At 61.7% G+C, this 24,001-nt stretch overlaps 2 protein-coding genes across 2 annotated transcripts in view; both read right to left on the bottom strand.

Annotated features, from left to right (window-relative positions):
• Nucleotides 1-462: 462 nt before the first annotated feature.
• ANK1 (ankyrin 1) overlaps nucleotides 463-24,001 on the bottom strand; it is a 39,736-nt gene continuing 16,197 nt past the window's right edge. The window contains exons 5-43 of the mRNA XM_082495629.1: nucleotides 23,534-23,632; nucleotides 23,245-23,430; nucleotides 23,008-23,106; nucleotides 22,394-22,492; nucleotides 21,934-22,032; nucleotides 21,312-21,509; nucleotides 21,130-21,228; nucleotides 20,657-20,755; nucleotides 20,304-20,402; nucleotides 19,916-20,113; nucleotides 19,628-19,726; nucleotides 19,440-19,538; nucleotides 18,136-18,333; nucleotides 17,809-17,907; nucleotides 17,316-17,414; nucleotides 16,899-16,997; nucleotides 16,704-16,796; nucleotides 16,437-16,509; nucleotides 16,019-16,042; nucleotides 15,029-15,116; nucleotides 14,593-14,740; nucleotides 14,277-14,374; nucleotides 13,964-14,188; nucleotides 13,400-13,554; nucleotides 13,010-13,221; nucleotides 12,649-12,853; nucleotides 12,366-12,462; nucleotides 11,960-12,188; nucleotides 11,665-11,790; nucleotides 11,454-11,573; nucleotides 11,147-11,231; nucleotides 10,934-11,008; nucleotides 10,202-10,333; nucleotides 9,880-10,026; nucleotides 7,686-8,238; nucleotides 6,762-7,020; nucleotides 5,371-5,454; nucleotides 4,940-5,107; nucleotides 463-2,716 (exon numbers count right to left, since the gene is read on the bottom strand). Coding sequence (XP_082351755.1) covers nucleotides 2,690-2,716; nucleotides 4,940-5,107; nucleotides 5,371-5,454; nucleotides 6,762-7,020; nucleotides 7,686-8,238; nucleotides 9,880-10,026; nucleotides 10,202-10,333; nucleotides 10,934-11,008; nucleotides 11,147-11,231; nucleotides 11,454-11,573; nucleotides 11,665-11,790; nucleotides 11,960-12,188; nucleotides 12,366-12,462; nucleotides 12,649-12,853; nucleotides 13,010-13,221; nucleotides 13,400-13,554; nucleotides 13,964-14,188; nucleotides 14,277-14,374; nucleotides 14,593-14,740; nucleotides 15,029-15,116; nucleotides 16,019-16,042; nucleotides 16,437-16,509; nucleotides 16,704-16,796; nucleotides 16,899-16,997; nucleotides 17,316-17,414; nucleotides 17,809-17,907; nucleotides 18,136-18,333; nucleotides 19,440-19,538; nucleotides 19,628-19,726; nucleotides 19,916-20,113; nucleotides 20,304-20,402; nucleotides 20,657-20,755; nucleotides 21,130-21,228; nucleotides 21,312-21,509; nucleotides 21,934-22,032; nucleotides 22,394-22,492; nucleotides 23,008-23,106; nucleotides 23,245-23,430; nucleotides 23,534-23,632 — 5,391 coding nt within the window. The 3' untranslated portion in view covers nucleotides 463-2,689. The remainder of the gene's footprint in view (nucleotides 2,717-4,939; nucleotides 5,108-5,370; nucleotides 5,455-6,761; nucleotides 7,021-7,685; nucleotides 8,239-9,879; nucleotides 10,027-10,201; nucleotides 10,334-10,933; nucleotides 11,009-11,146; nucleotides 11,232-11,453; nucleotides 11,574-11,664; nucleotides 11,791-11,959; nucleotides 12,189-12,365; nucleotides 12,463-12,648; nucleotides 12,854-13,009; nucleotides 13,222-13,399; nucleotides 13,555-13,963; nucleotides 14,189-14,276; nucleotides 14,375-14,592; nucleotides 14,741-15,028; nucleotides 15,117-16,018; nucleotides 16,043-16,436; nucleotides 16,510-16,703; nucleotides 16,797-16,898; nucleotides 16,998-17,315; nucleotides 17,415-17,808; nucleotides 17,908-18,135; nucleotides 18,334-19,439; nucleotides 19,539-19,627; nucleotides 19,727-19,915; nucleotides 20,114-20,303; nucleotides 20,403-20,656; nucleotides 20,756-21,129; nucleotides 21,229-21,311; nucleotides 21,510-21,933; nucleotides 22,033-22,393; nucleotides 22,493-23,007; nucleotides 23,107-23,244; nucleotides 23,431-23,533; nucleotides 23,633-24,001) is intronic.
• On the bottom strand, nucleotides 5,471-6,549 carry LOC309681703 (uncharacterized protein). Its single transcript, XM_082495630.1, has one exon. It carries the CDS (start codon nucleotides 5,836-5,838, stop codon nucleotides 5,563-5,565), a length of 276 nt encoding a protein of 91 aa, XP_082351756.1. The 5' UTR covers nucleotides 5,839-6,549; the 3' UTR covers nucleotides 5,471-5,562.

The raw sequence follows: 24,001 nt of genomic DNA, 5'->3' as shown, positions 1-24,001 counted from the left end.
CAGCCGCCATTGGCTGCGCCGCGGGGCCAGCTCGGGATTGGCCCGGCCTAGACAAATTGCGCTTTGAACGCCGGCGGCGGGGGGACGCGGCGGGCGCTGGACAGCGCCGCGCGGGGCGGGGCGGGGCGGGGCGGGGCCCCGGGGCGGCTGAGGCCCCCCCCCCCCCCCCGGCCGACGTCCCCCGCAGCGCCCCGGTGGCACCGGCTGCGCGGCCGCTCCCGCTCGCCCCTCTCGCCCCGTCCCGGGAGAGGCTGCGGCCGGATCAGCCCCGAGCCCCGCGCTGGGGGTGTGCCCCGTCCCGCGCCCTCCGCCTCCCCCATGAACGGGGCAGCACAAGCGGCTGTCGGCCTCCCGCCGCTGCCCTCCACACGCCCGGCAGAGGGGACACCCACACACACGGCCACGCACCCCCGAGCCTCAGCCCTCCCCGCACCCTCAGAAAAGCAGAGATGAGACAGGGTCTGTGTAGGTTTCTTTATTAATCCATAGTCTGATAGCTGGTGTACAGGGAATGATCTATACATCGGGGCTAAGACAGGGAGATCCAAAAGGCTTGTTTCCATAACAATTAAAAAAAGGAAATAAAAGTAATTTTTAAAATCTCTAAAAAGCTTCTAGTGTGCAGACTGCAGCATTCTCTAGGCTCATTGTTGGGTGCAGCCTCCCCCTACCAGCCCTACGAGCAATCCGAGCGCAAAGCAATGTCACTGCAGGTGCCTGGCACGGTTGCAGCACAGCATATTCCCTAAGGCGTATACAAGGCCAAAGCACAGGACCCAGACACAACTCTACGGTGATGCTACGGAGTCAGCTGTCGCAGTGGGTCTAGGGAGGTTATTGTACACAGCACGGGCGATGGATGGAGAGTCTGTGCCTATATGGCTCAACTTCGGGGTGGAGAAGGGGTTGCTTTGCTCTCCAAGGCTAAGCTGGGTCATTTGCTTCACTGCAGCCAGGCTTCTGCCCGGCCACAGGGGAGCCAGGGGCTTTCCTGGCAGATGCACACCCGCTGCGAGACAGGGATGTCCTGCCAGGGCCGCCAGCCTGAAGCTGGAGGTGGGCTCATTCTGCCCATGGCCACAGAGATCAAACTCAGGCCCTGCAAAACAGGCCCACGGCCACCTCCAGGGGAAAGAGCAGGGGGTTCCCACACCACTGTGCTACAAAGACCTGGCCCCCATGTTGGTTCAGTAAAGGACAGAGTTGGGGACATGGGACCTACTGCTGCTACCTGCCTCTGGCCCTCCTGGGGTCAAGTCCTGCACACCTCGGAACCGCCTGGGCAGCTCTGCCCATTGCGGCTCTCCCACTGGAGCAGCCGGCCCCGGGCTGCCCCGGCCCCAGGGTGACTGCCTGGCCCAGGCTGCTGCAGGGTGTTTCACCTGGCCACAGTGCAGCCACCGGGGAAGCAGCCCCCTGTGACTCCGGGGTTGGTCCTGGGAGGGTCAGCATCCACGGGGTCAATGGGCAATGCTCATTTGTGCCCTTGGAGGGGAACCAGGGGACCCTGCAAAGCCCTTAGATGGGGTGCGTACTGCAGGGCTGCTGGCTCCTGCCAGCTCCTGGCTCATCTCCTGAGCAAATATTGTGCTGAGTAGACCTAGGCACAGCCCCGCGTGTGGCACAAGCAGCCCCTGCTCTGTCTCGCTACCCATCATCCCTGGGCACTGAGCACCTCAGTGCAAGCCTACAGTTCACCCCAGCTGGATGTAAAACAGCCCGGGGCTTGCACCACAGACAGGCCCATGGGACTGCACCCGTGGGCCCCTCTCTTCAGGCCAGGAAGGGACCAGGCTCAGCCGGAGGGGCACAGGGCAGGGGCAGTCTGCTGCCCTTTTACTCCTATAGCCTCCCAGCTCTGTTCACCAGAGCTTTGCATGTACTCCAAAGGTTTTGCCCATCCTGCAGCCTGAAGAGGTATTTGGGAGCAGAGCTGTTAGTGCTTCGTACATACTGCTAGAGTGTCCCTAGGGGTTTGCATAGTATTTATTGGTTCATATACACAAGGCTAATTGCTGTACAGTTTACACTTCCAACACAAGCAACGAGCTCAGTGCTCGGCCCAGAGCCCTGCCCTGGCGGGAGACACTGCGCGTGCTGGGGAGAGGGAGGGCAGCCCCACGCCAGCCCCTCTGCCCAGGGCAGCTGCACTCCCTGCAGCCCTCACCTCGCACACCCCCTGGCAACTGCGGCCCTCCCCACAACCCAACACTCACTGAGAGGGATGAGAAACGAGTCCAGCAGAGGCAGCACAGGCGACGGGGGGCCAAGCCTCTCTCCTTCCATGGTGAGCAGTGCCGCGCTGCCCCAGCTTCCCTCTTGCAGCTGGAGCAGGGGCGTGGGGATGCATTTAGACACGCAAACGCGCGAGGGTGCAGTCTCCTTCCCTCTTCTTTTCTGCCAGTCCAGCTCTGGTCTCCCAGAGGAGCTGAGATGATGCCCCTGGTGCATGCTGCTGTCGCTGGGCTCCTGGCAGCAGCGGGGCAGGGACGGAGGCCCCTCCGTCAGTTTTAAGTACTGTAGCTCATGCGTCTTGCAGTCAGTCAGTCATGCGGATAGGACGGTAAGTATGTCTCATACAGAAATCATGCCATTAGCCTATAGAAACATGTACAGCCAGCCCTGCTCCCCTCCACTCTCTGCTTTCCTCTCCTCTCTTCTCAGGTATGTGTCAGAACGTGGGTGGAGTTCAGTGGTTTGGTGTTGAGGTGAGATCCTGGAGAGACACAGAGAGAGACAGATGGGGTTACCAGACATTCATGGTGGCCAGGAGAAAGGGTGGGGGCAGCCCAGTACATGCAGTCCCAAACCCTTCTGCACCCTGTGCTTGTCCCACAGGCACCCATCCTGCCCAGCTACCACAAGACAAGTTTTGGGGGTGTCAGAGAGACAGCGACAGAGCATCAATAAGCGCCCTGCCTGGAACAAGCAGCAATAACATCAATGATATTGGTGGTGTTGTCCAAGCTGCAGAGAGCAGCAACGGGGACCTGAGCAGCACCAAAGGCAAGGCAGCACTGAGACAGAGCTGGGAGGGCTGCTGTAGGCTCTGGGATAGAGGCAGCCAGCCCTGAGCCCCCATCCTCAGCTAGGGTGACCAACTGCACCTCACTCTCACAGCAGTGGGTAAGACCCCACGCACTCCTAATACACACCCTGGGCCAATTCAGCATGCTACAGAAAACAGCAAGAGCAAGCAGCAGTAGCACTGCCCCTGAAAGAGGCAGACCCAGGGGCTGTCTGGGGAGTAGGTGCAAGGACACGGTCTGCATGAATGTGCATCCACAAGCACAAGCCTCTTGACTGTGACGCACCCACAGAGAGCTCGCTAACACAGTGGAGACAGGAGGGAGATGGAGGACAGACAGACAGAGCCATGCACATACAGCGGAGGCCAGAGGACCCCTGCTTGGCATCCTCCTCCCAGGCTCAGGCAGTGCCTGGCAGCTGGGGAGCACACGTGCAGCACCTTCCCCCAAGCGCTGGTCTGGCAGCCCAGCAGCAAGCACGCAGAGAACAGCGATGCAGCTGGGTCCAAGTGTGCTGTGCCACGCACCCTGCCTGGATCTTGGACTTGTCCCACCCAGCAGGGAAGGTGGGGGAGCAGGGCACGCAGAAGACTTGAGGAATGATCCAGTGCTCACACTGGGGCTCAGTGGCAGAAATGTGCTGGGCCAAAGAAAGCTCCCCTGTCCTCAGCCTCTATAAGCATCATCTTCCTGCACCCCACCACTCCCACATCCCTGATGTCTGCCAGCAGCATCCTGCCATGGCCTGCACCCCATTCCTGGCCACAGGAGCTTCAGCAGACCTCACTGCCGCCCTCTTGTGCCACGACGCGTGGCTGGCAGTGACAGTCGATGGCACCTCCCTGCAGGAGTGCCGCGAGCAGCGGCACAGGACATGGCCCAGCAGAACTGACACCTCATCTGGCTCACGGTCCTGCCGGTACCCGGCTCGGCTGCACCCCATGGGAAGGGGAGGCAGGGGCACCAAGCTCCAAGGGCTGGGCTCACCTGTGACAGGGCTGCACAACTGTGGATGAAGGGGACAGTCCTGCTCAGACCCCACACAAATGCTATCCATTCCCTGAAGCGGTTTTGGACAAAGCTCATCCCTCTGCTGTAGCCCGGCATAACCAGGAATAGTGACCCCGTGGCTCTGTCACTGGGAACCATCACCCAGAGTACCCAGAATGCAGTGACCCCAGTAGCAGCCCCCTGTGGCCACAGCGGAGTGCTGAGCGCAGAGGCTGACCCAGCGCCAGCAGCTACCTAGAGCATCACTGCAGAACAGGGCACCCCGTGCCCATTGCGCCCAGGCCCTCAGCCTGGGGCCGGGTCATCAGCAGGGGCACACCGCCATCCATCCTCAGCACTTTGCTGCAGCACTGCAACCCCTCTCTGCAGGCCAAGAGCCGGGAACAGCCCTGTCACACTTTCCCCAGGAGGATGGGCATGACCGGCAGCTCAGTGCAGGCAGCAGCACGGGGAGCTGGGATAGAAGGAAGAGCAAAGGTGGGGTTACCTCAAAAGAGGCCATTTGAGGGGTCACTGCTTCCCCCTTTTCAGGCTGGCTCGTTTCACTATCTGAGCCCCCATCCTGCCCCCAGAGACCTCCGGTTTCGGGACACGCACTCGCACCTCCTCCTGAGGAAGCCGCAGGGGCAGGAAGCAGGACATCACCCAGGTGAAGAGACAGACATACAGAAGAGGACAGGAGAGGGAAAAGCAGAGTCAGTTGGCAGAAGACACCGAGCGAGAAGATTGGTGCAGTGGGCAAGAGCTGCCCCTGGAAGCTTTAGAGGGGGAACAGGAGAGGAGAGCAGGGCAGAAGAAAGGATAGAGGGTAGCGGAGCCCCAGAGCCTGCGAGTCCTGCAAAGGCGGTGCTGGCCCTGGGCAGGGTGCCCACAAGGCAGGGCTGTAAGCCACACCTTACCTTGGCCCCCAGACTGTCCCGGTGCAGGATGGAGTATTTCATGAAGTGATCGTCCTCAGCCTCCAGGTCTTGAGGCTCCTGCAGGGAGCCCTCCAGAATCAGCTCCTCCTGCTCCTGCCTGTCATCCGTGTCACCAGGGCCCAGCTGACGCACCACCTTCCGGATGACCTGTGGAGACGTCCAGAGCCGGGCATCACAGCTAGCCCCCAGGCACCACACCTCCCTCCTCACCCAGCACTGCACACGCCGTGCAGCCTCTGTCCCATGTGCGGGGTCTGGCCAGAGAAGTGCTGTGACCGTAACCGAAGACAGCGGGACACGGGTGCCCTGCATGCGGCCCCGGGCTGCAGGGAGGAGCAGGGCAGCCAGGCAGAGGGAGAGGAGAAAGGCTGTGGCATGCCCCTGCCCACACCATGCCCTTGATCACTCACCTTCTTGGTGATGATATTGCCTTGATCATCTGTGAACTGCTCCTCAGTCACCTGCTCTCCAGGGAGATGGAGGACTTCGTTTCCCTGCAGTGACAGGAGGGACAGCAGGGCATTTCAGGGGGGTGAGGGGAGCCCCTTTGCAGGCAGAACAGCACACCCCACAGCGTCTGCCTCCTGCCTTGCCCCGTCCCTTTACTGCGCTCCTCCACATCTGCCCCAGGGCTGGTCTCTCAGCTCCCTGCTCATTACCTTCACAAGGACGCGCCGGCGGACGACCCTGGCAGAAAGAACCTCCTCGTCATCCGCCAGCCCCTGGCTCTCCCCGAGCTCCTTGTCCAGCTCGCGGTGGGCGTGTTTGAGCAGGAAGCGGACAGAGCCCCTGACGATGTGCATGACGTTCTGGCAGCTGACCAGGAAGAAGGCCAGCAGCACCAGGGCGATCAGCAACTGGGCCAGGAAAGCCCACATTCTGCCGCGGTGCGCGCAGCTGCGTGTATGCCCCGTGGGTCCGAGCCCGCTGCTCAGAGCCCCACCATGCTATCTGCCTGGGACAGGCAAAGCCCCCGGGGCAGGAGCAGCCCTGCGGGTCCGCAGCCTGCCCGGCGCGGTGCCCCGGCTCGCGGGCGGACTGCTGTAACTGTAACCCTAGCTGCCGCTGCTCAGCCGGCTGTGGGCGGTGAGAAGAGAGCGGGCAGATGGGGTGTCCTTTGCGCTCACAGCTGTCAAAGTCACGGGGACTGGACTGAGACAGCACCACCCGTCCCCAGCCAGGCAGTAAATGGGACAGCCCTGTCCCCCTTCTCTGTCAGCTCCACTTCAACCTCTCTTGCTGGCTGCAGTGGGAGGGCAGCGTGCAGTCCTCTGTCACAGGACAAATGAAGCCCCAGGCAGGAGCCAGGGGCTTGGGGTGTCACTTGGAATCGCATGTGACTCAGGGCACACACACTGCACAGCTGAACAACCACCTCCGAGCGTGCCCGTGCTGCCGGGACGGCTGTGCATGCCCTGGCTGGGGAAAGGCGCTTGCCCTCACCTGCCGGCTCCATGTGGCCGCGGCAGGATGCCCACCACCCAGCCTGGCCCCCAGACCAGCTCTATTTGTGGCTCCGGCAGGCTGTTGGGCCAGCGGCCAGGGCACATACTCAATAAGGGAGCAGGCAGGGAGTCCAGCTGGGTTATAAAAGGAGAGCAAGGGCTGAAGTATCAAGCACAGCAGGCTATTCTGGGCTGAGAGGCACCCCCAGGGTGCCAGAGGGCAGGAAGCGTGCCAGGAGAGTTGTGCCTCAGCTAGCACCCAGTCTGCCCAGCTGGCCCTGCGGCAGGCTCAGGGAAGAGCTGTCCATAGGGTCTCTGCCTCCTGCAGGGCCAGGTCCCCCTGCTCTCACCCTCACCTGGCCAAAGAAGCGGCTGTCTGCCTCCTCCTGCCAGCCGCCCGTGGGGTGCTGGGGCTGCCAGTTGCTGTCCTCTGCGGAGCTGACCCGCATCAGCTCCACAGTTGGCACCAGGACCTGCTCTTGCTCCTGGCCCTGTGCCCCGGAGGCCGTGGTGTGCATCGGGAGCAGCCTTCGGGTGACCCCCTCCTGCCAGGAGCCCTCTGTCAGGTCCTGTAGGCAGGAGATAAAGGAGCCTTCTGCATTCCAGTCCCTCAGCCTGGGCACCGGAGAGGGACAGGGACAGGGAGAGAGAGACAGAGAGAGAGAGGCAGTCAGCTTTGCCATGGAGTGCAGCACCCTGAGCACCAGCCTACCTCCAGCAGGCACACCGGCGCAGCCTGCACCCCGCCAGGCGCTGGGCTCCCCAGCTCACGGCGCTGCTGGGCACCCGGCTCCCCAGCTCACGGCGCTGCTGGGCGCCCGGCACAAGCAGCACAAAATGCAGATGCACTAAGGGCACAGGCCTCCTCCCTGCCACGCTCCCTGCCCACCCACAGCCACGCAGCCCAGGGCAACGCTGTGGAGCATCGCTGGGCTCTGCCAGGGACCTCATGGGAATGGTACCCCTGGGAACACGGGAGGACACAGCCCAGGCTGAGATGGCTCTGGTAAGTACAACCTACATGCAGGGCATGGCTGTCTGCCTGGGTCCCTGCCAAGTACTCTGCAAGGACCCCCCCAGAGCATCTCCAGAGGGGTGCAAGGCACGCGGCCCAAGCCACTGCTCTGTCTGCCGGGGATGCCCGGGCTCCAGAGCTGGAGACCAGCAGAGAAGCAAGCAAAGCTGGGAGATCATTGCAGCTGGCCCAGCAACAGGGCAATAGCCGGCGAAGCAGTTCTGCTCCCCTCCCACGGCCACCCTGGCACTCCTGGCCGCAGTACCTGTCTGTGCTCTTCTCCACGACGTGGCTAACGGTGGGTGATGCTGTGATCCTGGCTTGCACCTTCTGCTGAACTGAAACAAAAGAGACTTCACTCTCCAGGTCCTGCTCCCCGGTCCCTGGCTGGCGATCACCGGCTGGCATCTTCCCCTCTGGCCTCTGCCCCTCCTCCTGCTCTAGAAGGTCAATCAGGCCATTCATTGCATCTGAGTCCACTGTGTCATCCTCAACCAGGTCCATAGAGCCCATGTGGTCCGGGCCATGCGCATCTGCTAGAAGCTGCCCCGGGAACCGGCCTTCGCTTGTGGCGTCCGAGTCCTCGGCCTTGCTGCACTCCAGAGAGGAGTCCTCAGCAGTCACCAGAGAGGGGGTGAGCCCCGAGGACCACACCTGCATGTCGGACATCTCCATCAGGGCATCCTGCTCGGTGGCAGCCATGGGGATAGCATCCATGATGGCCACCTCATTCCAGTACTGGTCGGCACGCAGCGGGGATGGCAGCGTGTAATGCAGGGAGGCGGGGGACAGCAGCTCGTCCTGCAGCGAAGCGTAACCTATATGGGCAGACAGAGGCGACATCTCCAGCAGCCATCTCACGCACGCACAAGCACAGCAAGGCAAGAAGGGAAACAGCCTCCAGGAGGGTGCCTGCCCCACAGACAGCAATTGTCATGCCACAGCCCCAGTGGCTGGGCTGAGCGGGGCTGCGCTCACAGCAGCTGCTGCCTTTGCACGGTCCCTGCTGGTGCTGCCATGCCTCCCTTCAAGCCCTGGGGCTGCCCGCTCCCTGCAGGGAGGACTGGCCTGGGGTCCACGTGGTGCCCCATCCACGCTGCAGGACACAAGTGCCCTCTTTGCTACCCTGCTCCATCAGGTCCCGGGTCCCTGCCCACAGCCCCCATCCAGCGTCAGCGGGCTGACAGTCAGCCTGGAGTGCAAGTGGCCAAGTCTGGCAGGCACTGACTCCCAAAGTCAATCCCTCTCCACAGCACAGAGGAGCAGGCTGGAAGTAGCACCGTGAGCAGGAAAGGATGGCCCTGGTACGTCATGCAATCTCACGGCCCTGCAAGATGCAGCCAGAGCCCTACAACCCTGTTGGTGTCCCCAGGGCTACAAGCAGTTGTCATGTTCTCCTCACCCAGGGCCACATGCACAGCCCAAGCACACCAACATGGACTACAGCCAAGCCAGGCACTCTCATCACCCAGATGGCTTTGCTCAGCCTTTTTCAGCTCTGAGCCACTAGCCCCTTTTCTAGCCTGGAGATCAGCAGAGAACCTGTTCTGCTCCTCAGGCAGCCAGGGATTGCTAGCCACAGCTACGGCATGGGGGACAGCTGGGACTTCAGTACAGAAAGGGCACTTCTCCCCTGTGTGGGTGCCTGGCCGGGGGTAAGCAGTGCAGGGCCAGCGAGGGAAGGAGTGCAGGCAGTGCAGGAGGAGAAGGCCTGGGGTGGCCACCCGCAAGCACAACAGCCATGAGAGGGGTCGTCCCTGGTGACATGCAGTTGCTGGAGCAGGACGAGGCTCCTGGAGGGCTCAGCTGAGGTGGAGACAGTGGAGACAGGCAGTGGAGGAAGATGAGAGAAGGAGAGGCCAGGATGAGCTCAGAGAAGAGAGGTGGCAAGAAGTGACCCACAGGAGTGCCCGCACCTGATGGCGCTAGGTGGCATGTTTGAGAGAGCAGAACAAGGGAGAGACAGAGAGGGAGAGAGCGATGAGCCAGAGCTGCTCGGGCAGCCACAGTGCAGGACTGCAGCAGCACACAGCCCTGTCCCTGTCCCTGCCCAGTGTGCTGGCTCCCTGAGGGCACACGCTGCAGCTGGCCCCGGCTGTGTTCCCGCACCCAGGCGCACTCCGCCTGGGGCCACAGCCGGACAGCCAGGACCCTGTGAGCTCCCCAGCCACCGCACAGCTTGCACAGCCAGAAGCACCTCTCACTGGCACATCGGGATAAGGAACGTGTGTCCACCCCACCTGGAAAGCTTCTGAGAAGGCAGTATGGCAGGGCCAAGCTTCCTGCAGCATAAGACCCAGTGAAGAGGGGGCTGCGGTCTGTCAGCAGCACCTTGTGCCCACTGAGCTCCCAGCAGGCGACCGGCGCACCCTGGGCAGGCAAGATATCATCCTCGATCTGCCTGCATGGACTCTGCCCCCAGGGCCCTCCTGCAGTCCCTGCCAAAAGCCAGGACTCACCATTCATCTGGGATGGCGAGAGGGAGTAGTCTCTGTCCGTGTAGCGCCAGCTGCCCTTCAGGCTGCGGCTCTGACGGCCGGAGCCCTCCAGCGTGTTGACAATCTCGCTGCGGTCGATGTTCCTCAGTGCTGTGTACAGACTCTCAACTGCAGGGGGAAGCCAGTGTCAGCAAAGTGGTCACTGGGGGAACACAACCATGCCCCAGGCACCCTCCAGGCAGGTAGGTGTGCATAAACTGGTGGTATAAAGCCAGCCAGGGTCCCCTGAGCACAGCCAGCCTTGCCATCTCCATGCCTGTAACAGGGTACCGCAGGTACTCACTCTTGACACTCTTTCCCTCGCGGCTGACCCAGAGGTTGAGTAAGGCTATGCTCTGCTCCAGCAGGGAGTTGGGGTTCTCCACACGTATCCTGTTGATGTCATCCACCCCAAACTGCAGCTCACGAGCCAGCTCTGAGGGAGACACCACATCTCAGCATCACATCCCCTGGTGCCCACCACCAGCTCCCACGCCAAAAAGGCTCGGGATGTCACGGAGGGTTCAGCCAGACCGGGCACAGAGTCCCCCACACCACATACAACTGAACATGCAGGACAAGCAGGAGCTGGGACGGGGCAGAGGTTGAAGCACCTCTGCCCAGGCTGGCTGTAACCAGCGTAGCAGTGTCTCGTGCTCAGGAGAAGCACGAGTACTGCCGTTGGGTGTGTGGCTGCCACAACAGGGCTGGGCTTCCACAAACAGCAGCAATATGTACAACTGGGAACAGAACCCGAGCCTGGCATGTGTGCGTGTGCATGCGAATGCATGCACAGCTGTAAGAAGGTTCACTTCAGTGCCACAGTACGCTCACAGTTTAGCAGAGGGGCTAGGAGGCAGGGCCAGCCTGCCGGAGGAGATAGTGCAGGCTGCGCGCACACCAACTGCACCAGCACCCGGCTCCCTGCACGGTGTGAAGCATCGTCACTCCACCCCACAGCACGTTTCCAGCCTTCCTTAGCGTCAGCTTTCCGAGGAGTGCTGTGCATCCTCAGAGCTGTCTGCTGTGGACTCACCAGCCCAGCTGAGGCCCAGCTGTTCTGCTATGTCGACCATCTTCTGGTCTGCCTTGTCCGTGCTGCTCAGAGAGCCTGGAGAAGAGGGAGTCACAGTTTCAGCTGTGCGGGGCCCTGCACCAGGGTGGTGCGGGGAAAGGGGTACTGGCTGTGGAGGTCTCGCGGCCCCATAGGCACAGCACTGGGCTTGAACGGTCCTGGCAGGCTGCATACCGAAACTGGTCTCGCTTAGGATGCTGTATCGCTCCCGCAGAGACAATGGTGTCAGTGTCCTCCTCCGCTCCTCACTGCCGCTTCCCTGTGAGAGTGGGGACAAACCAAAGTGTCACTGCTTGAAAAGAGTGCAGCAGCTCTGCCCTGGGACCACTGCTTCTCCTGCAGCCCTGGAGTGGCATGGCATGGCCATGCAGAGCAGCTGAGGAAGAAAAGCCAGCAGTGAGGGCTGCCTCCTGCACCCGGTGGAGGGATGGGACAGGACCCCGCTACCCCCTTCCAGAGGTGCCAGAGATACAGCACTGACCTTAGTGCAGGGTGGTATGCTGATGTTCAGGTGGCAGAGCACATGCTGGAGGTCCTCGTACTTCATGGCTTTGCGCAAGAAAGACAGGGAGCCGCTGGCTTCCCGGCTGCTGTCCCGAACCTGAGCAGCGAGAGGCCAGTTAGGGTGGCCTGGCACAGGGTGGACAGGGGGCCCAGCCGCAGCCCAGCCCTGTACCCTACCCTGCCAGTACCTTGATGGGGATGGCGAGACGATTCTCCCGGAAGGACTGGAAGAGGAAGGTGCGGGGCTGAGTGGCCTTCTTGACAGGCACCAGATTCCCTGAGAGCTCAACGTGCAAAGGCATCCCCTCCGCCACCTGGCAGGGAGCAGAAGGCAGGATCAGACCCCACGCAGAGCTGCCCCTGCCCATGGACAGGGACACCCCAACTTCCCTCCCCGGGCCAGGGCCCCCTACTGGTATCAGTCTCCCCTGCTTGAGCAGCCCTCTCCCTGCTGCCCCCCCCCACAAGCTGCTGGGGACAAACCTCAATGTCCCTGCTGCGGGCCACCTCAGTGAAGTTTTCATGCTGCTCTAAAGTCTTGTCAATCTTGTCGTCGGTCATGCAGTAGCAGCGTAGCCGGCCTTCCCGTGAATCATTCATCTTGGCAAACACCACGAATTTGGCCATGTAGGGCACGGCCGTCAGCTCCTTGTACAGCATGGTGGCAAAGTGCACGGCCTCGGCGGTGCGCGGGCAGTCGGCCAGCCAGAATCTGCGGGAGGGCTGTGTCAGGGCTCTGCTGGGCAGGTTCCCTGGCAGCACTGGGAGAGCTGCCCCCCACCGCAACGCGCACAGGGGCAGGAGGGTCCTCTTGGCACAGGCTGCACCCCAAGAGGGCCCTAGGAGCAGCAGACGTCCCCAGCTGAGCACATGCTCGCCCGGGTCTCACCTGGCAGACACGTTGGTGGTAAAGTTAGCACACTCGTTTTCATAGACCAGCTTCGTGGTGCCCGTTATGTCTTCCCACTGGGCTTGGTCTGTCCCTCCTGCAGCAGAAAGCAAGGGTGAGCACGCTGCCTTTCCACACACCTGGAGTCTGCGTCCCCCAGGCATTTGCTCTCTCCACCGCCATGACCTGTCCTTAGCTCCCAGGAGCTGCATCCCACTGAGGTGGCCCAGCCCGTCCCCAGTGGAGACCATACTCTCTAGCGTGGCAGGGTCGGCAGCCTCACCGATTACACTGCAGAGCAGGCGCAGGCTGGTGGTGTCACCCTCGCCGCTGTCTCGGGGATTGTCCTTCCAGGATGGTGGCAGTGGGATGCGGAGGCCAATGGGGCGGTGGAACTTCCTCCGGCGTGGCTCCACCGTGACGATGGGGCTGAAGGTCGCCTGGTTCCCCAGCAGCTTAGTCACCAACTCGTCGGGCACAGGTTGTGCCTGTGGGCAGCACAACCATGGGCATCAGGGCCAGTTTCCCCCAGGCTCAGGTACAGCCTGGACCTGCTGCCCACCCCTGCCTGCCCTGTAGAACCTGCTGCCCACCGCTGCCAGCAGGAGCCCAGCCGGGCCTGGGCCAGGCTCTCTAGGGCTCACCTGCAGGGCCAGCCTCACTCGCTTGGTGACGGCGGCATCCGGGAAGGTGGCCTGTACCATGGGCACCAGTGTGCTTTTCAAACACCCTCCCTCGGGGCCGATCAGATCACAGTCCTGGCAAATCCGGGACATGACCACGAAGTAGAGAGGGAAGTCGGTGGTGATGATGCGGCAGACCCTCTTCTTCTCCAGCTCCTCCAGGCTCTCCAGCTCTGCAAGGGCAGTATGGCCATCAGCGCTCACACACCAAGCCCACGGCTGTCACCCACCACTCCCTCCAAGCAGCACCGACCACACCACGCTCAGCCCCGTCCCACTACCCAGGGCAGCCGCAGCCCTACCCGTAGGGACCCAGACGGTACCGAGCCCCGACCTGCCTGGGACGCTCACCCTCATCCATGCCATTGAGCAGCTGATCCATGTAGCTCTCCTCATAGCGGTTGCGGTGCTCCTTCCAGACAGAGCCATTCTCGCTGCGCAACACCACCAGCTCGCGGTCTCCACGCCCATATGAGGCAAAGTGTGGGATCTCCACAATGACGGGGCTGCAGACAGCAGAGGAAGGGTGCTTGCCACCCACGTGCTGCTGCGGGGACACGCAGGCAGCATGGTGGCCCTGTGTAGAACGCCTGCCCATGCTGTACAGCTGCCAGAGGAGGAAGGCAGGACTGCTCACACCTCTCTCTCCGGGACAGGGGCCTCTGTGCCCAGCAGGACCATGTTGGTCAGGGCTTTTGCTATCACAGCACAGCCAGTGCTCCATTACGCTGGAATGACCCACCCCAGAAACATGCTGCGCCTGGCCGGAGGAAGGATGTCTCCTGCACCAGAGCCCCCAGAAGCAGGGATGGGCAGAGGTCTTGACACAGCTGGCAGAGGCTCCAAAGGAGCCCAGACCTGAGGGACACCCATGGTTCTGGCAGCCCCATCCGCTCTGTTCCCAGCTATGCTCACCTGAGGAACTGGGCGCCAGCAGGCCCCAGGGCAATGATCCGGCTGGCCAGACCCTCCTCCTCAGCCAGCGGTGGGGGTGCAGGCAGCTTTTGGGGCTTCACCAGGCGGCAGGTGATGCGGGTTGGCGCTGCGCAGGCGCGGGGTGGGATGACCACACGCAGTCCATGGTGCCGACTGCCCCGCATGGATCCACCACGGGCATCCACCATGAAGCTGACCAAGAACCTGGAGCAGGCAGAGGCATGGGCAGGTGGGCACCTTGCAGCTGGCTCACGCATAGAGTGCGCATGTGCCGCATGGGCTGGGCACTCACCCTGTGTGCACGGGGCTGGCTACTGGGCTGATGTTATCCGATGTCTCGGTGGCGGGGCTGCTGGGGATCAGGGAGTCCTCGTCAAACTCCTTGGAGGGCTGTGTAAGGCAGGGAAGAGCTGCCGTGGACCCAGGGTGCTATTTGGGGGTGCTGAGCCTGCCCACTCCTCCACAGTCCCACAACCATCCTGGGGCAGCCCCATACCACCAGGTCCATCCCCACCATCCACCCCACGTTTTGGCTCTGTGGTGATGGGGGGCACTCCCCCGGCAGGTGATGCCTCAGGGGGCCATGTCAGGCTGTGTCTCATGCTCACCTCCTGTGGGGACACCGAGGGCGCATGCAGCAGGCTGACTTGCTCAGCTTCTGTCTCCACAGGTCCTACCTGCTCAGTCTCCTCCGCTCGGGTCACGACAGTCTCAGGTGGGACGCAGGGGACCTGCAGGACAGCTGGAGACTCCACCCTGGCAGGAGAGGACAGTGACAGCCACTGAAGTGGCAGGTCTGGCTCCCTCAGTCCCCAGCCACCCCCAGGGAGTCCTGGGACCACTGGATGAAGGCAAACTCGGCAGCAGACCCATGTCCCAGTACAGGAACACCACCAACTATCTTTGCCTGCCACACTAGCTGGCAGGGGCTCAGCAATCCACTCCTTGCCTGGAGTTGTCCCTGCCCCGCTGGCACCCCAGCCCAGCACCAGGCTGGCCCCATGCCCCATACCTGCTCCCTCCCCGCCATCCAGCACCTCTTACATTTGCTCCAGTGTCGTTGTGGTCACAAACTCCAGCGTCTCCCTCTTGCCCTCCTGGTCCCTGGGCTTTGGTGCGATCAGCTCCTCCTCTGAAACCGAGATCCGGCTCAGCACGCAGAGAGGCAGAAGGACAAGGGAGCACAGACGGCCAGCCCTTGCCCCCTCCCCTCCTCAGGGCTGGAGCCAGGGCCCACCTCTGCCCCCACTGCTGGCCGTACACACTTATCCCTGTCTCAGCCAGCCATGGGGCGGCTGTGCCCTCTGCCACATGGGGTCTGCTGGCAGGGCAAAGCCGGTGCTGCTGGTCAGTGGGATGGGAGCTGTGGTAGCTGTCAGGAGCTTCGGCTGCTAGCCGACCCCTTTCCCACAGCACCAAGCACAGAGCAGAGCCTGCTGGGGACACCCTGCCAGGGACAGACACCCTGCCATCGGATGCTGGGGACAGGGCTGCAGACAGGGGAAGAATGCCCTAACACTGCCAAGTGTGTCTGTGCACCCCTCCTTGGAGGCACAAGCCCATCCAGCGCTGCCCGCTGGCCCAATTAACACCTGCTAAGGGGTTCACCAGGGTTTGGCTCTTGCCAATGCCCTAAGGGTGGAAGTCCACCACCTCCCACTGCAGGGAGAGAGCCCCAGTGATGGGGAGGGGACTGCAGCAGCACGGAGACCCTCAAGAACTCAGGTTCATCCCTGCCCTGGCCAGGATGGCATGGGGTGGTTGTGGCAGGGCACCAGTTTGTCACAGAACTGGGCTCTTCCGCCTACCAGGGACAGGGAGCCAGAGCTCCCCCGCAATACGGGGACGGCCCCGTTCATGCAGTCACACCACAGCAAGCAGCACGGACACAGATGGCAGGGCGGGATGGCAGGGCCTGCGCTGCACGGCAGCAGCCCAGCAGCAAGGGTCAGCAGATGGATGTGGCGTGCGGATGGTTAGTGGCCATGGGGTGAAATGGGCCATTGAGCTGGGGCAGGGGGACACATTTCATACCCATTACTGTGACATGAGCAGTGCCTGCAAAGTAAGAAGAGGCAAAGGTGAGGTCTTGGTGGGAGTGAGCAGGAGCAGACCAGCTGCAGCCGGGCTGGGAGCTGGAACCACCCCGTGGGGCAGGGCACGGTGAGGGGCTCTGCGTGCCTGAGGGCTCTCTGAACACTGTCCCTGGGGCACGGGACCATGCAGAGGTTCAGGTATATCCCTCCTGCACAGCGCAGGGAAGCACCCGAGCCAGGAGGTGCCACCCCAGGAGTCTGGTGGGCTCCCCTCGACCTCTCTGCAAGACCATGCGGGGCTACAGAGCCCCCCACCCAGCCGGCAGGCGCGCCAGTGCCCACCCCTGGGGCTGCTGCCTGCCGGTCTGGCCCAGCCGGCAGCTCTGGGATGGTGCGACCCAGCTCTTGTGCCTCACCTTCATCCTCCGACACATCCAGAATCTCGTCTACAGTCTCCGGGAAGCTCATGCGGTGCTTGTCACCCACTGACTGCGGGAGCAGAGCAAAGTCAGAGGAGCCAGCCCTTCGCTGGGCAGCCCCCCCTCATGCTGGGGCTCGGCTGCACCCGGGCAGCCTCTGCCGCAAGCGAGGCCGCAGCTGCTGTGCTCAGCGGACCTTCATCCGGCTGCTCCCAGCCCCAGCCCTCCTACATAGGGTCCTGGTCCCCGTCCCCAGGGGCTCACCGGGATGTCAGTTTCCTCTGTGACGATCTTGAGCACATCTGTGACAGAAATGTAGCCAAGCCGCTTTGCGATGGCCAGGGGAGTGGTGCCGTTCTGTGCAGGGGAAGGACTGGGTCAGCAGCAGCCATGGGGAAGCCAGGGCAGGTGCCCGAGCTTGCCATGGGGCGAGGAGGTGTGGGCGAGCGCCATACTCACTGTGCTGATCTCGTTGGGAGAGGCACCATGCTTCAGCAGCAGTGTCACCACATCCGTGTGTCCCTGCTGCGCCGCTTGGTGCAGAGGAGTGTAACCCAGCTGCGGGGGAGGACAGATGGTGCTGCCATCGGTTCTGGGAGTCTGCTGCCCCAGAAATGTCCCCGGGCCTCACATCGTGCTTCGTGCCTGGAGCACGAGGGCAGCTCCCTCCTTTCCGGGGTAAGCAAAAGGCTCTGCAGGACCCAGCACTTGCCCAGGGCTGTAGCTAGACATGGGCTTCCAGCCATGGAGACAGAAGGGCTCGGAGCAACGTGGGGGGAGGAAAGGGGAAGCGGGGAGGGAGGCTAAGCCTTCCACAGAACCTGCATGCTGTTGCCCGGGGCAGAAGGGTCCCTGGAGCACAGGACGTCTCCATACCTTAGTCTTGGCATTGACATCAGCCTGGTGCTGCAGCAAAAACTTCACCAGCTTGATGTTCCCATAGTGGCTGGCCACATGCAGCGGGGTGTAACCCATCTGAAAGAGGAGATCAAGTCTCAGCCTGCCCTCAGCAGTGCTTCCTCCCCTTCTGGCGTCGGTGTGTTCATGCCATGGGCAAGCCCGCATAGATGAACAATGGGGCACATGTGGGTGCTGCCTGAGAGCCCAGGACCAGTGCAGAGGGCACATTGCAGACCACACCATGTTGTGCCCAGGGGTACAGGGGTGACCTGTGGGAGCAGGCAAGAATCATCCCTCCAGGGAGATGAGGGGAAGAGGAGGAAGAGTCCCCAAGACACAGACAAGATGGTTTGTAAGAGGGGAGACTCTTGCACAAAGAAAAAGAAAAGCAATGCTCTTCCTGGCGTAGGTCTAGAGGTAGCTCCCTCACGTGTTTTTCACCACAGCCATGATCAATGCACTACTTTACCCTGGTTGTTGCGTCCACTGTGACTCCATGTTTCACCAGAACATCAGCAACCAGCACATGCCCCTCTTGGGCCACGAGATGGAGAGGAGTCAGGCCACTCTGCAAACAGAGGAGGTCTCAGCACAGCAGCAATGCCACCACTGCAGCTCTACCGGCAGAGACCCTAAGTCAGGTCTCCAACCTGGCAGACTGACCGGCACTGCGCTGTTTGCTGGCGCACTGCTGCCAGAACGCAGGGAGGCGTTGGGGCCTGGACTGCCACCCCGTCTGCTACTCCCTGCTGTAGCACTCGCTTACAGCCTGGCAGAATGCACCGGGACAACTTACCTTATTGCCCAGGTCGCCGTTGGCTTGTTTGGAGAAAAGCAGTGCCACCATGTCTGCGTGCCCCTCCTGGGACGCCAGGTGTAGGGGGGTGACTCCCTGCACAGACTCTGCATTCGCAGAAGCCCCATACTGTAGCAAGCTGCTGGCCACCTCCATCTGGTTCTGCTTGGCAGCAATGTGCAGGGGGGTGTACCCGTTCTGCAGGGAGAGAGGCTCATTGGAGTGCTCAGCCCCGCCGAGCACACCAGCAGGTACAGAAGGTGCCCCTTTGCCTCTCCAGGCCAGTCCTGCCCTTCACAGTCGCCTCCAGAGCTCAGGGATGCAGGCTCACACCTGAACCCTCTCCCTGACAGCAACTAGCCCCAAGGCTGAGGCCAAATCCCAACCTTCTAGCCGAGACGGGGGTTTCAAAGACCACCCGCTTCAGGTTCGACTGGTATCGACTGTCCTGGAGTTTTCCATGCATTAATTTCTACAGCAGTACTCAGCCACCTGGAGCTGTGAGAGCCCGGGGGAGACAGACACCTCCGAGAACGTGTCTGGCTGAGGTGTGGAGCAAAACTCGCAATAAGCAGGATTAGTATTCATGCAGAGACTGCAGGGCCCTGAGCACTGCCTTTGTCGCTTTGCTGCAGGAGCAAAGCAGCTGGCAGACACCCTCTGCCCGGTGTGACGCGTGGGCTGTCAGTGACGCAGACACACCGGGGATTGGCGCCGGCACCAGCTGCTCCCAATGCCTGCGCAGCGAGTGTGCCGGCAGCCCGTGCAGGGGACGGCCAGATGGGGAGGGCCACCAGTGCCCGCCAGCAGCCACCTGTCTGTGCGGAGGGTGCAGCTTTTGCAAACAACGGGGGAACCAAGGCTGCTGGTCCACGCTCTGGGGGGATGTTCCCCACGCTCAGGCAGAGTGAGGCGACTCTCACGAGCTCGTGGGTTTTCTGACTCACTGTTTCCCAGCGGCATGCAAACATTCCTGTGTGGTTTCCCAAACTGCCAGACCGCAGCGCTGCTCAGCAGGGCTTGCCATGGAAACACATCCCCAAGCAACAGCCACAATGCTGCCAGCATGGGCCATCCCTGGCACAGCCTGTCTGCTGGGACAGGATGACCGCCCGGCATCCCTGCCTGCCCCACGTGCTGGCGCAAAGGACAGACAGGTGTGAGCAGCCAGCATGGAGAGTGGCCGGTGGTGATCCATCCCTTGTACACTCCCCAAGTGTCAGGGTTGAGGGCCAATGCTGGCCCCAGGCTGGCATGCACTGGACACGTCCCCACACCCCCAGGGACACCCAGTCTAGCCTTACCCAGGCTGAGCTGTGGGGGGAGCTCCCCTTGGGAAGCAGCAGCTTGACGATCTCCAGGTTGTTGTGGTGCACCGCCACGTGCAGCGGGGTCAGGCCATTCTGGGGAGGGGGAGAGGGCACAGACAGGTGAGACAGAGCCTCTCCCCATACCACACCACTCTTCCCACTGCCACAGGAGCAGCACTCACCTTCCCTGCTGCATTGGGGTGAGCGTCACGCGCCAGCAGCAGCTCTGCCACATCCACCTTCCCGTACTTGGCTGCAACGTGGAGAGGGGTAAATCCTTTCTGAGGAGAAAGGCAGCCCATCACAGGGTGCACAGGGATGAGGAGCAGAGCACTGGTGCACGTGCAGGAGGGCATGCTGCGGCACAGGAGGAGGCTGCCCCTCCTGTGACAGGAACACTGAGCCGCCAGCCTGCCGGGCCTTGGCCCAGACGGGTCGTGCCTTCAGTGGCAGTGGCCCCGGCAGCCTACCTTGGTCATGCAGGTCTGTGAGGCCCCCTTCTCCAGCAGCGCCAGGGCTGTGTCCACATGCCCCTCTCTGGCAGTGATGTGCAGGGGCGTGTGTCCTGCTGTTGTGGCCAGGTTGGGGTTGGCGTTGCTCTCCAGCAGGAGTTTGACCATGCCAGTGTGGCCGATGCGTGAAGCACAGTGCAGAGGAGTCTGGTCATCCTGCGAGGGAGGCAGAGAAGCTGTTTTGGCAGACCTGGACCAGTCCCTTGTTTGCCACGCCAAAGGGATCGCAGCCATGCTCCTGCTGTTGCACAACCTCTGGCAGGACAGCCTCTGGGCAGGCGAGAGTGAAGAAACCAGCACCAGCTGTTCCCAGAGCTGGACTATCGCACAGGTTCTCTGTACTTACCTTGGCCTTGGCGTTGGCTTTGGCTTTGTTCTGCAGCAGGTACTTTGCCACATCCGTGTGCCCAGCTCTGGCTGCCATGTGTAGGGGCGTCTCCACTTTCTGCACCAAGGACAGGATAAAGCAGTGAGACCGTAGGAGGGGATATGCCTTCCTGCAGCCGTTCCTCTGGTCTGAGCACAGGAGAGCAGTGCCCACAATCTTTCCTGGCCCCTACCAGTTCCTCCTGCCAGCACAAAGCAGGGGGCACCAGGGATTGCTCAGGAGAGCAGAGAGCGCAGGACATGGGCAATCCCCACCTCCTGCTGGACCCCGCCATGCTGAGTTCCCACAGCCCCGGCCAGGGTGGGACTCACCACATTGGACACATTCGGAGAGGCTCCACGCTGCAGCAGGGTCTTGACGATGGGCAGATGCCCCATGAAGGCGGCCACATGCAGGGGGGTCAGGCCGGACTGTGGAGAGAAAAGGGTCAGGAACCAGGATGGGGGCTGATGGCCTCAGCTACATCTCTTCCTGCTCCCTCCTCCCCCTCCCCGGGGCACGCTCCAACAGAGGCAAACTCTGGGTCCCCAGCTTGTCCCCAGCACCCTGGCAGGAGAGCTGAGGGGAACGTGGAGAGCTGCTGCCTCCCCTGCAGTCCCTCTGCCCTTCAAGGAGCAGGCTGTGGGGAGATGCTGCCAGGCTCCTGAGCTGCACAAAGCTCTATGCCACGATGAAGAAGGTGCCTGGGGACCAGCAGAGGCACCGGGGCCATCATCTCCTGCAGCACTGCTGGCTCCGCACAGGCAGCAGCAGGAGAGCCGGGGCTGGGCTGCAGCCTACCTACCTCTGTGACAGCGTCGATGGAGGCACCTGTCTTCAGCAGCAGCTCCATCACCCGGATGTGGTTCTTCTTGCAGGCGATATGGAGGGGTGTGAAGCCATTCTGCAGACAGACAGATGAGCGGTCATTTGCGAGAACACTCTCCCTCTCCCCCACCACAGCCCTGCCTCCCCTTCCTCACCCACCAGGGCTCGGGAGTTGGGCTTGGCCCCCTTCTCCACCAGCAGCTTGGCCACCCGGTGGTGCCCGCAGTGTGCGGCCACGTGCAGTGGTGTTAGGTGGTCCAGGGTGATGTCATCGATCTCAGCACTGTACTGCAGAAGCAGGCGCACGCAGTCCAGGTGGTCGCCCTGCGCTGCCATGTGGATTGGCGACAAGCCATTCTGCAACAGCAGAGGGGGGCCTCAGGGCTGAGCCAGGAGAGGGACCAGGCATCCCACCCAGCCCCTGCCTCACTCCTCAGGCCACAGCTCCAGGGCAGAAGAGACAGCATGCTCCCTAGGGTGCTACCAGAGAGGAGCCCTGAAATCCCTCGCCGAGGCTTACAGCTGAGCAGAGGGCAGGGCCTGAAGAGCTGCTGCCATGGGGCAGGCTGTCCCCAGGCCATCCCCTCTCAGGGCTGGTCCCCTTGAAGCGTGCAGCCTTCAGGCAAAGGGCTCCAGCTGGGGCCAAGGAGGAGGTCAGGAAGCTCCTTGCCCCTTGGCAGGGCAAAAACTCAGCCCCAGCCCAGCCATGGGTGGCATCCAGCAACTGTGCACAGCCCTGGGACCTGGCACCAAGCACAACCCCACAGAAGGACATGGGTACCTTGGTTTTGGCTTGAATGGGAGCCCCGTGGTCCAGCAGGATCTCTGCAATTCGCACATGTCCATTGCGAGCTGCACAGTGGAGAGGGGTCAGCTCATCCTGGGGAGACAGAAGGGTTCAAGGGCTCATCATGGGCAAGAAAGGGCAGGGGTCCCCTCAGGCAGGAGAGTAACAGGGACTCTGGACTTTTTTTTTTTTTTTTTTTTGCAAAATAAGGCAAAACTGAACCTGCCCTCAGCCCCCAGGGTACACCCACCGCAGCCATGCAGCCTCCCCTCACCTGTACACTCACCAACAAAAAACCCAGTCCACCCCCTTAGTGCACCAGGGACCTTCCCTCACGCACTCAGCATGGTGTTCACAGCACTGGGCAGAGCAGCACGGCAGTGCTCCCTGGACACAAGGAGCTTGGGGAGGGAGCTGACACGCTTACTTGTGGGTGATTCAGAAGAGGTCTCACCTTGGTCCTTGTCTCTATCTGGGCCCCGCGGTCCAGCAGCAGCCGTACCATGATGATGTTGCCGCGGCGGGAGGCTATGTGCAGGGGAGTGATCCCATTCTGAGAGAAGGAATGGCAGTCTGTTAGAGGGAGCAACCCCTTCTCTTTCACCTGCGGGGCTGCAAGGAGCCATGGGGTGAACAAAGGGCAGAGGAAAGCTAAATCCCTGCCCAGGGACGGCACACAGGAGCAGCTTGTTTCACAGGGCTGGGAGAGAGGGTGCAGCTAAAGGCTGTGGACAGAAGCTGCACAGAGCTCGCAGGAAAGCACCAGCTCACGGACTTGGCTGCACCCACGGGACTGGAAGAGGCATGCCAACTGCAGGGGCTTTATAGCCCTGCAGCAACAGCACTGGCTTTTCCTCAGCCTGAACACAAGGTCTCAAGAGCTTCCAGGGATGCATGGCTGCATCCAGCAGAAGGGAGACATAGTAGAAAAGGCCCACGCTGGTTATTAATGGCAACTCCCCAGACATGCATCGGTGTGCTATCTTCTGCATGGCTCCTACATGGAAAGGAGGCACAGCATCCTCCTCTGGTGCTGCAGTCGCAGCAGCCTTCCCACTTGGCGCTTACCTGGGGTGTGAAGTTGACACTGGCTCCACGGTTCAGCAGTAATTGGGCCACACTGAGATTCTCGTAGTGGGCTGCAATGTGCAAGGGGGTAAATCCAGTCTAGGAGAAAGAAGGAGGGATCAGGCCAGCCAGACACATGCTCCGTGCTGAAAGGATGGATAAATACAGCATACCAAGCTGCTGTTCTCCCTGGGGATGTGGGAAAGCTCCCAGAGACAGGATGGGAAAGCCACACACCTTGGAGAGGACATCAGCATTGGGGTCATTCTGCAGCAGCACGGCAGCTGTGCGAGTGTCATCATTGCGGGCTGCAATGTGCAGGGCAGGCAGGCGGACCTTACCCTTTGTCCCATAGTTGATAAGGTGAGCAACCACGTTCTCATGCCCTTGTTGCAGAGCCACAGCTAGTGGCGTGAAGCCATCCTGCCAAGGAGAGGCAGGTGAGATGGGGAGAGCCAAGGAGCCATGGCACATCCAACAGCAGCCCCAACAAGCAGGTCCCTGGGGTCCTCCCCAGGGATCTCACCTCTGTGGCTACATTCTGGTTGGCTCCATTTTCCAGCAAGAACTTGACAACTTCCAGGTGGTTTTCCTGCGCTGCCATGTAGAGGGGTGTGAAGCCTTTCTGCAAACACAAGGCCATGCACATCAAGACAACTCTTCTTCGAGTTTCTCAGGCTCCTTGCAGACCTGCACCCCATCAACAGCCACACCCCCAGTTCACTGAACTGGGGCAAAAGCATACACAGTGTGGGTGGGAAAAAGGAAAAAAAATGGCAGTGGCGGAGCAATCATAGAGAGCTGGAGCCCCAGGCTCCCCACATCCAGAAAGAACCAGGAGAATGCTTCCCAAAAACAGTCTACCCAGGAGACACTGCCTTCCACTCACTGCCACTACTCTCCCCTTGCTTCAGGGACGTTTCTCCCATCAGGCAAAAGCTGAAGAGGTTGCAGCCCCACCAGGCCCAAGAAAGACAGAAGAAAGGATGCAGAG

This window comes from Vanellus vanellus (genome assembly GCF_965231255.1).
Source record: "Vanellus vanellus genome assembly, chromosome: 26".
Classification (NCBI taxonomy): domain Eukaryota; kingdom Metazoa; phylum Chordata; class Aves; order Charadriiformes; family Charadriidae; genus Vanellus; species Vanellus vanellus.
This window is presented reverse-complemented; position numbering and strand designations above follow the sequence as displayed.

What these genes read in the sequence shown, in the direction of transcription:
- LOC309681703 (XM_082495630.1), bottom strand. Translation starts at nt 5,838, where the DNA reads ATGTGGGCTTTCCTGGCCCAGTTGCTGATCGCCCTGGTGCTGCTGGCC.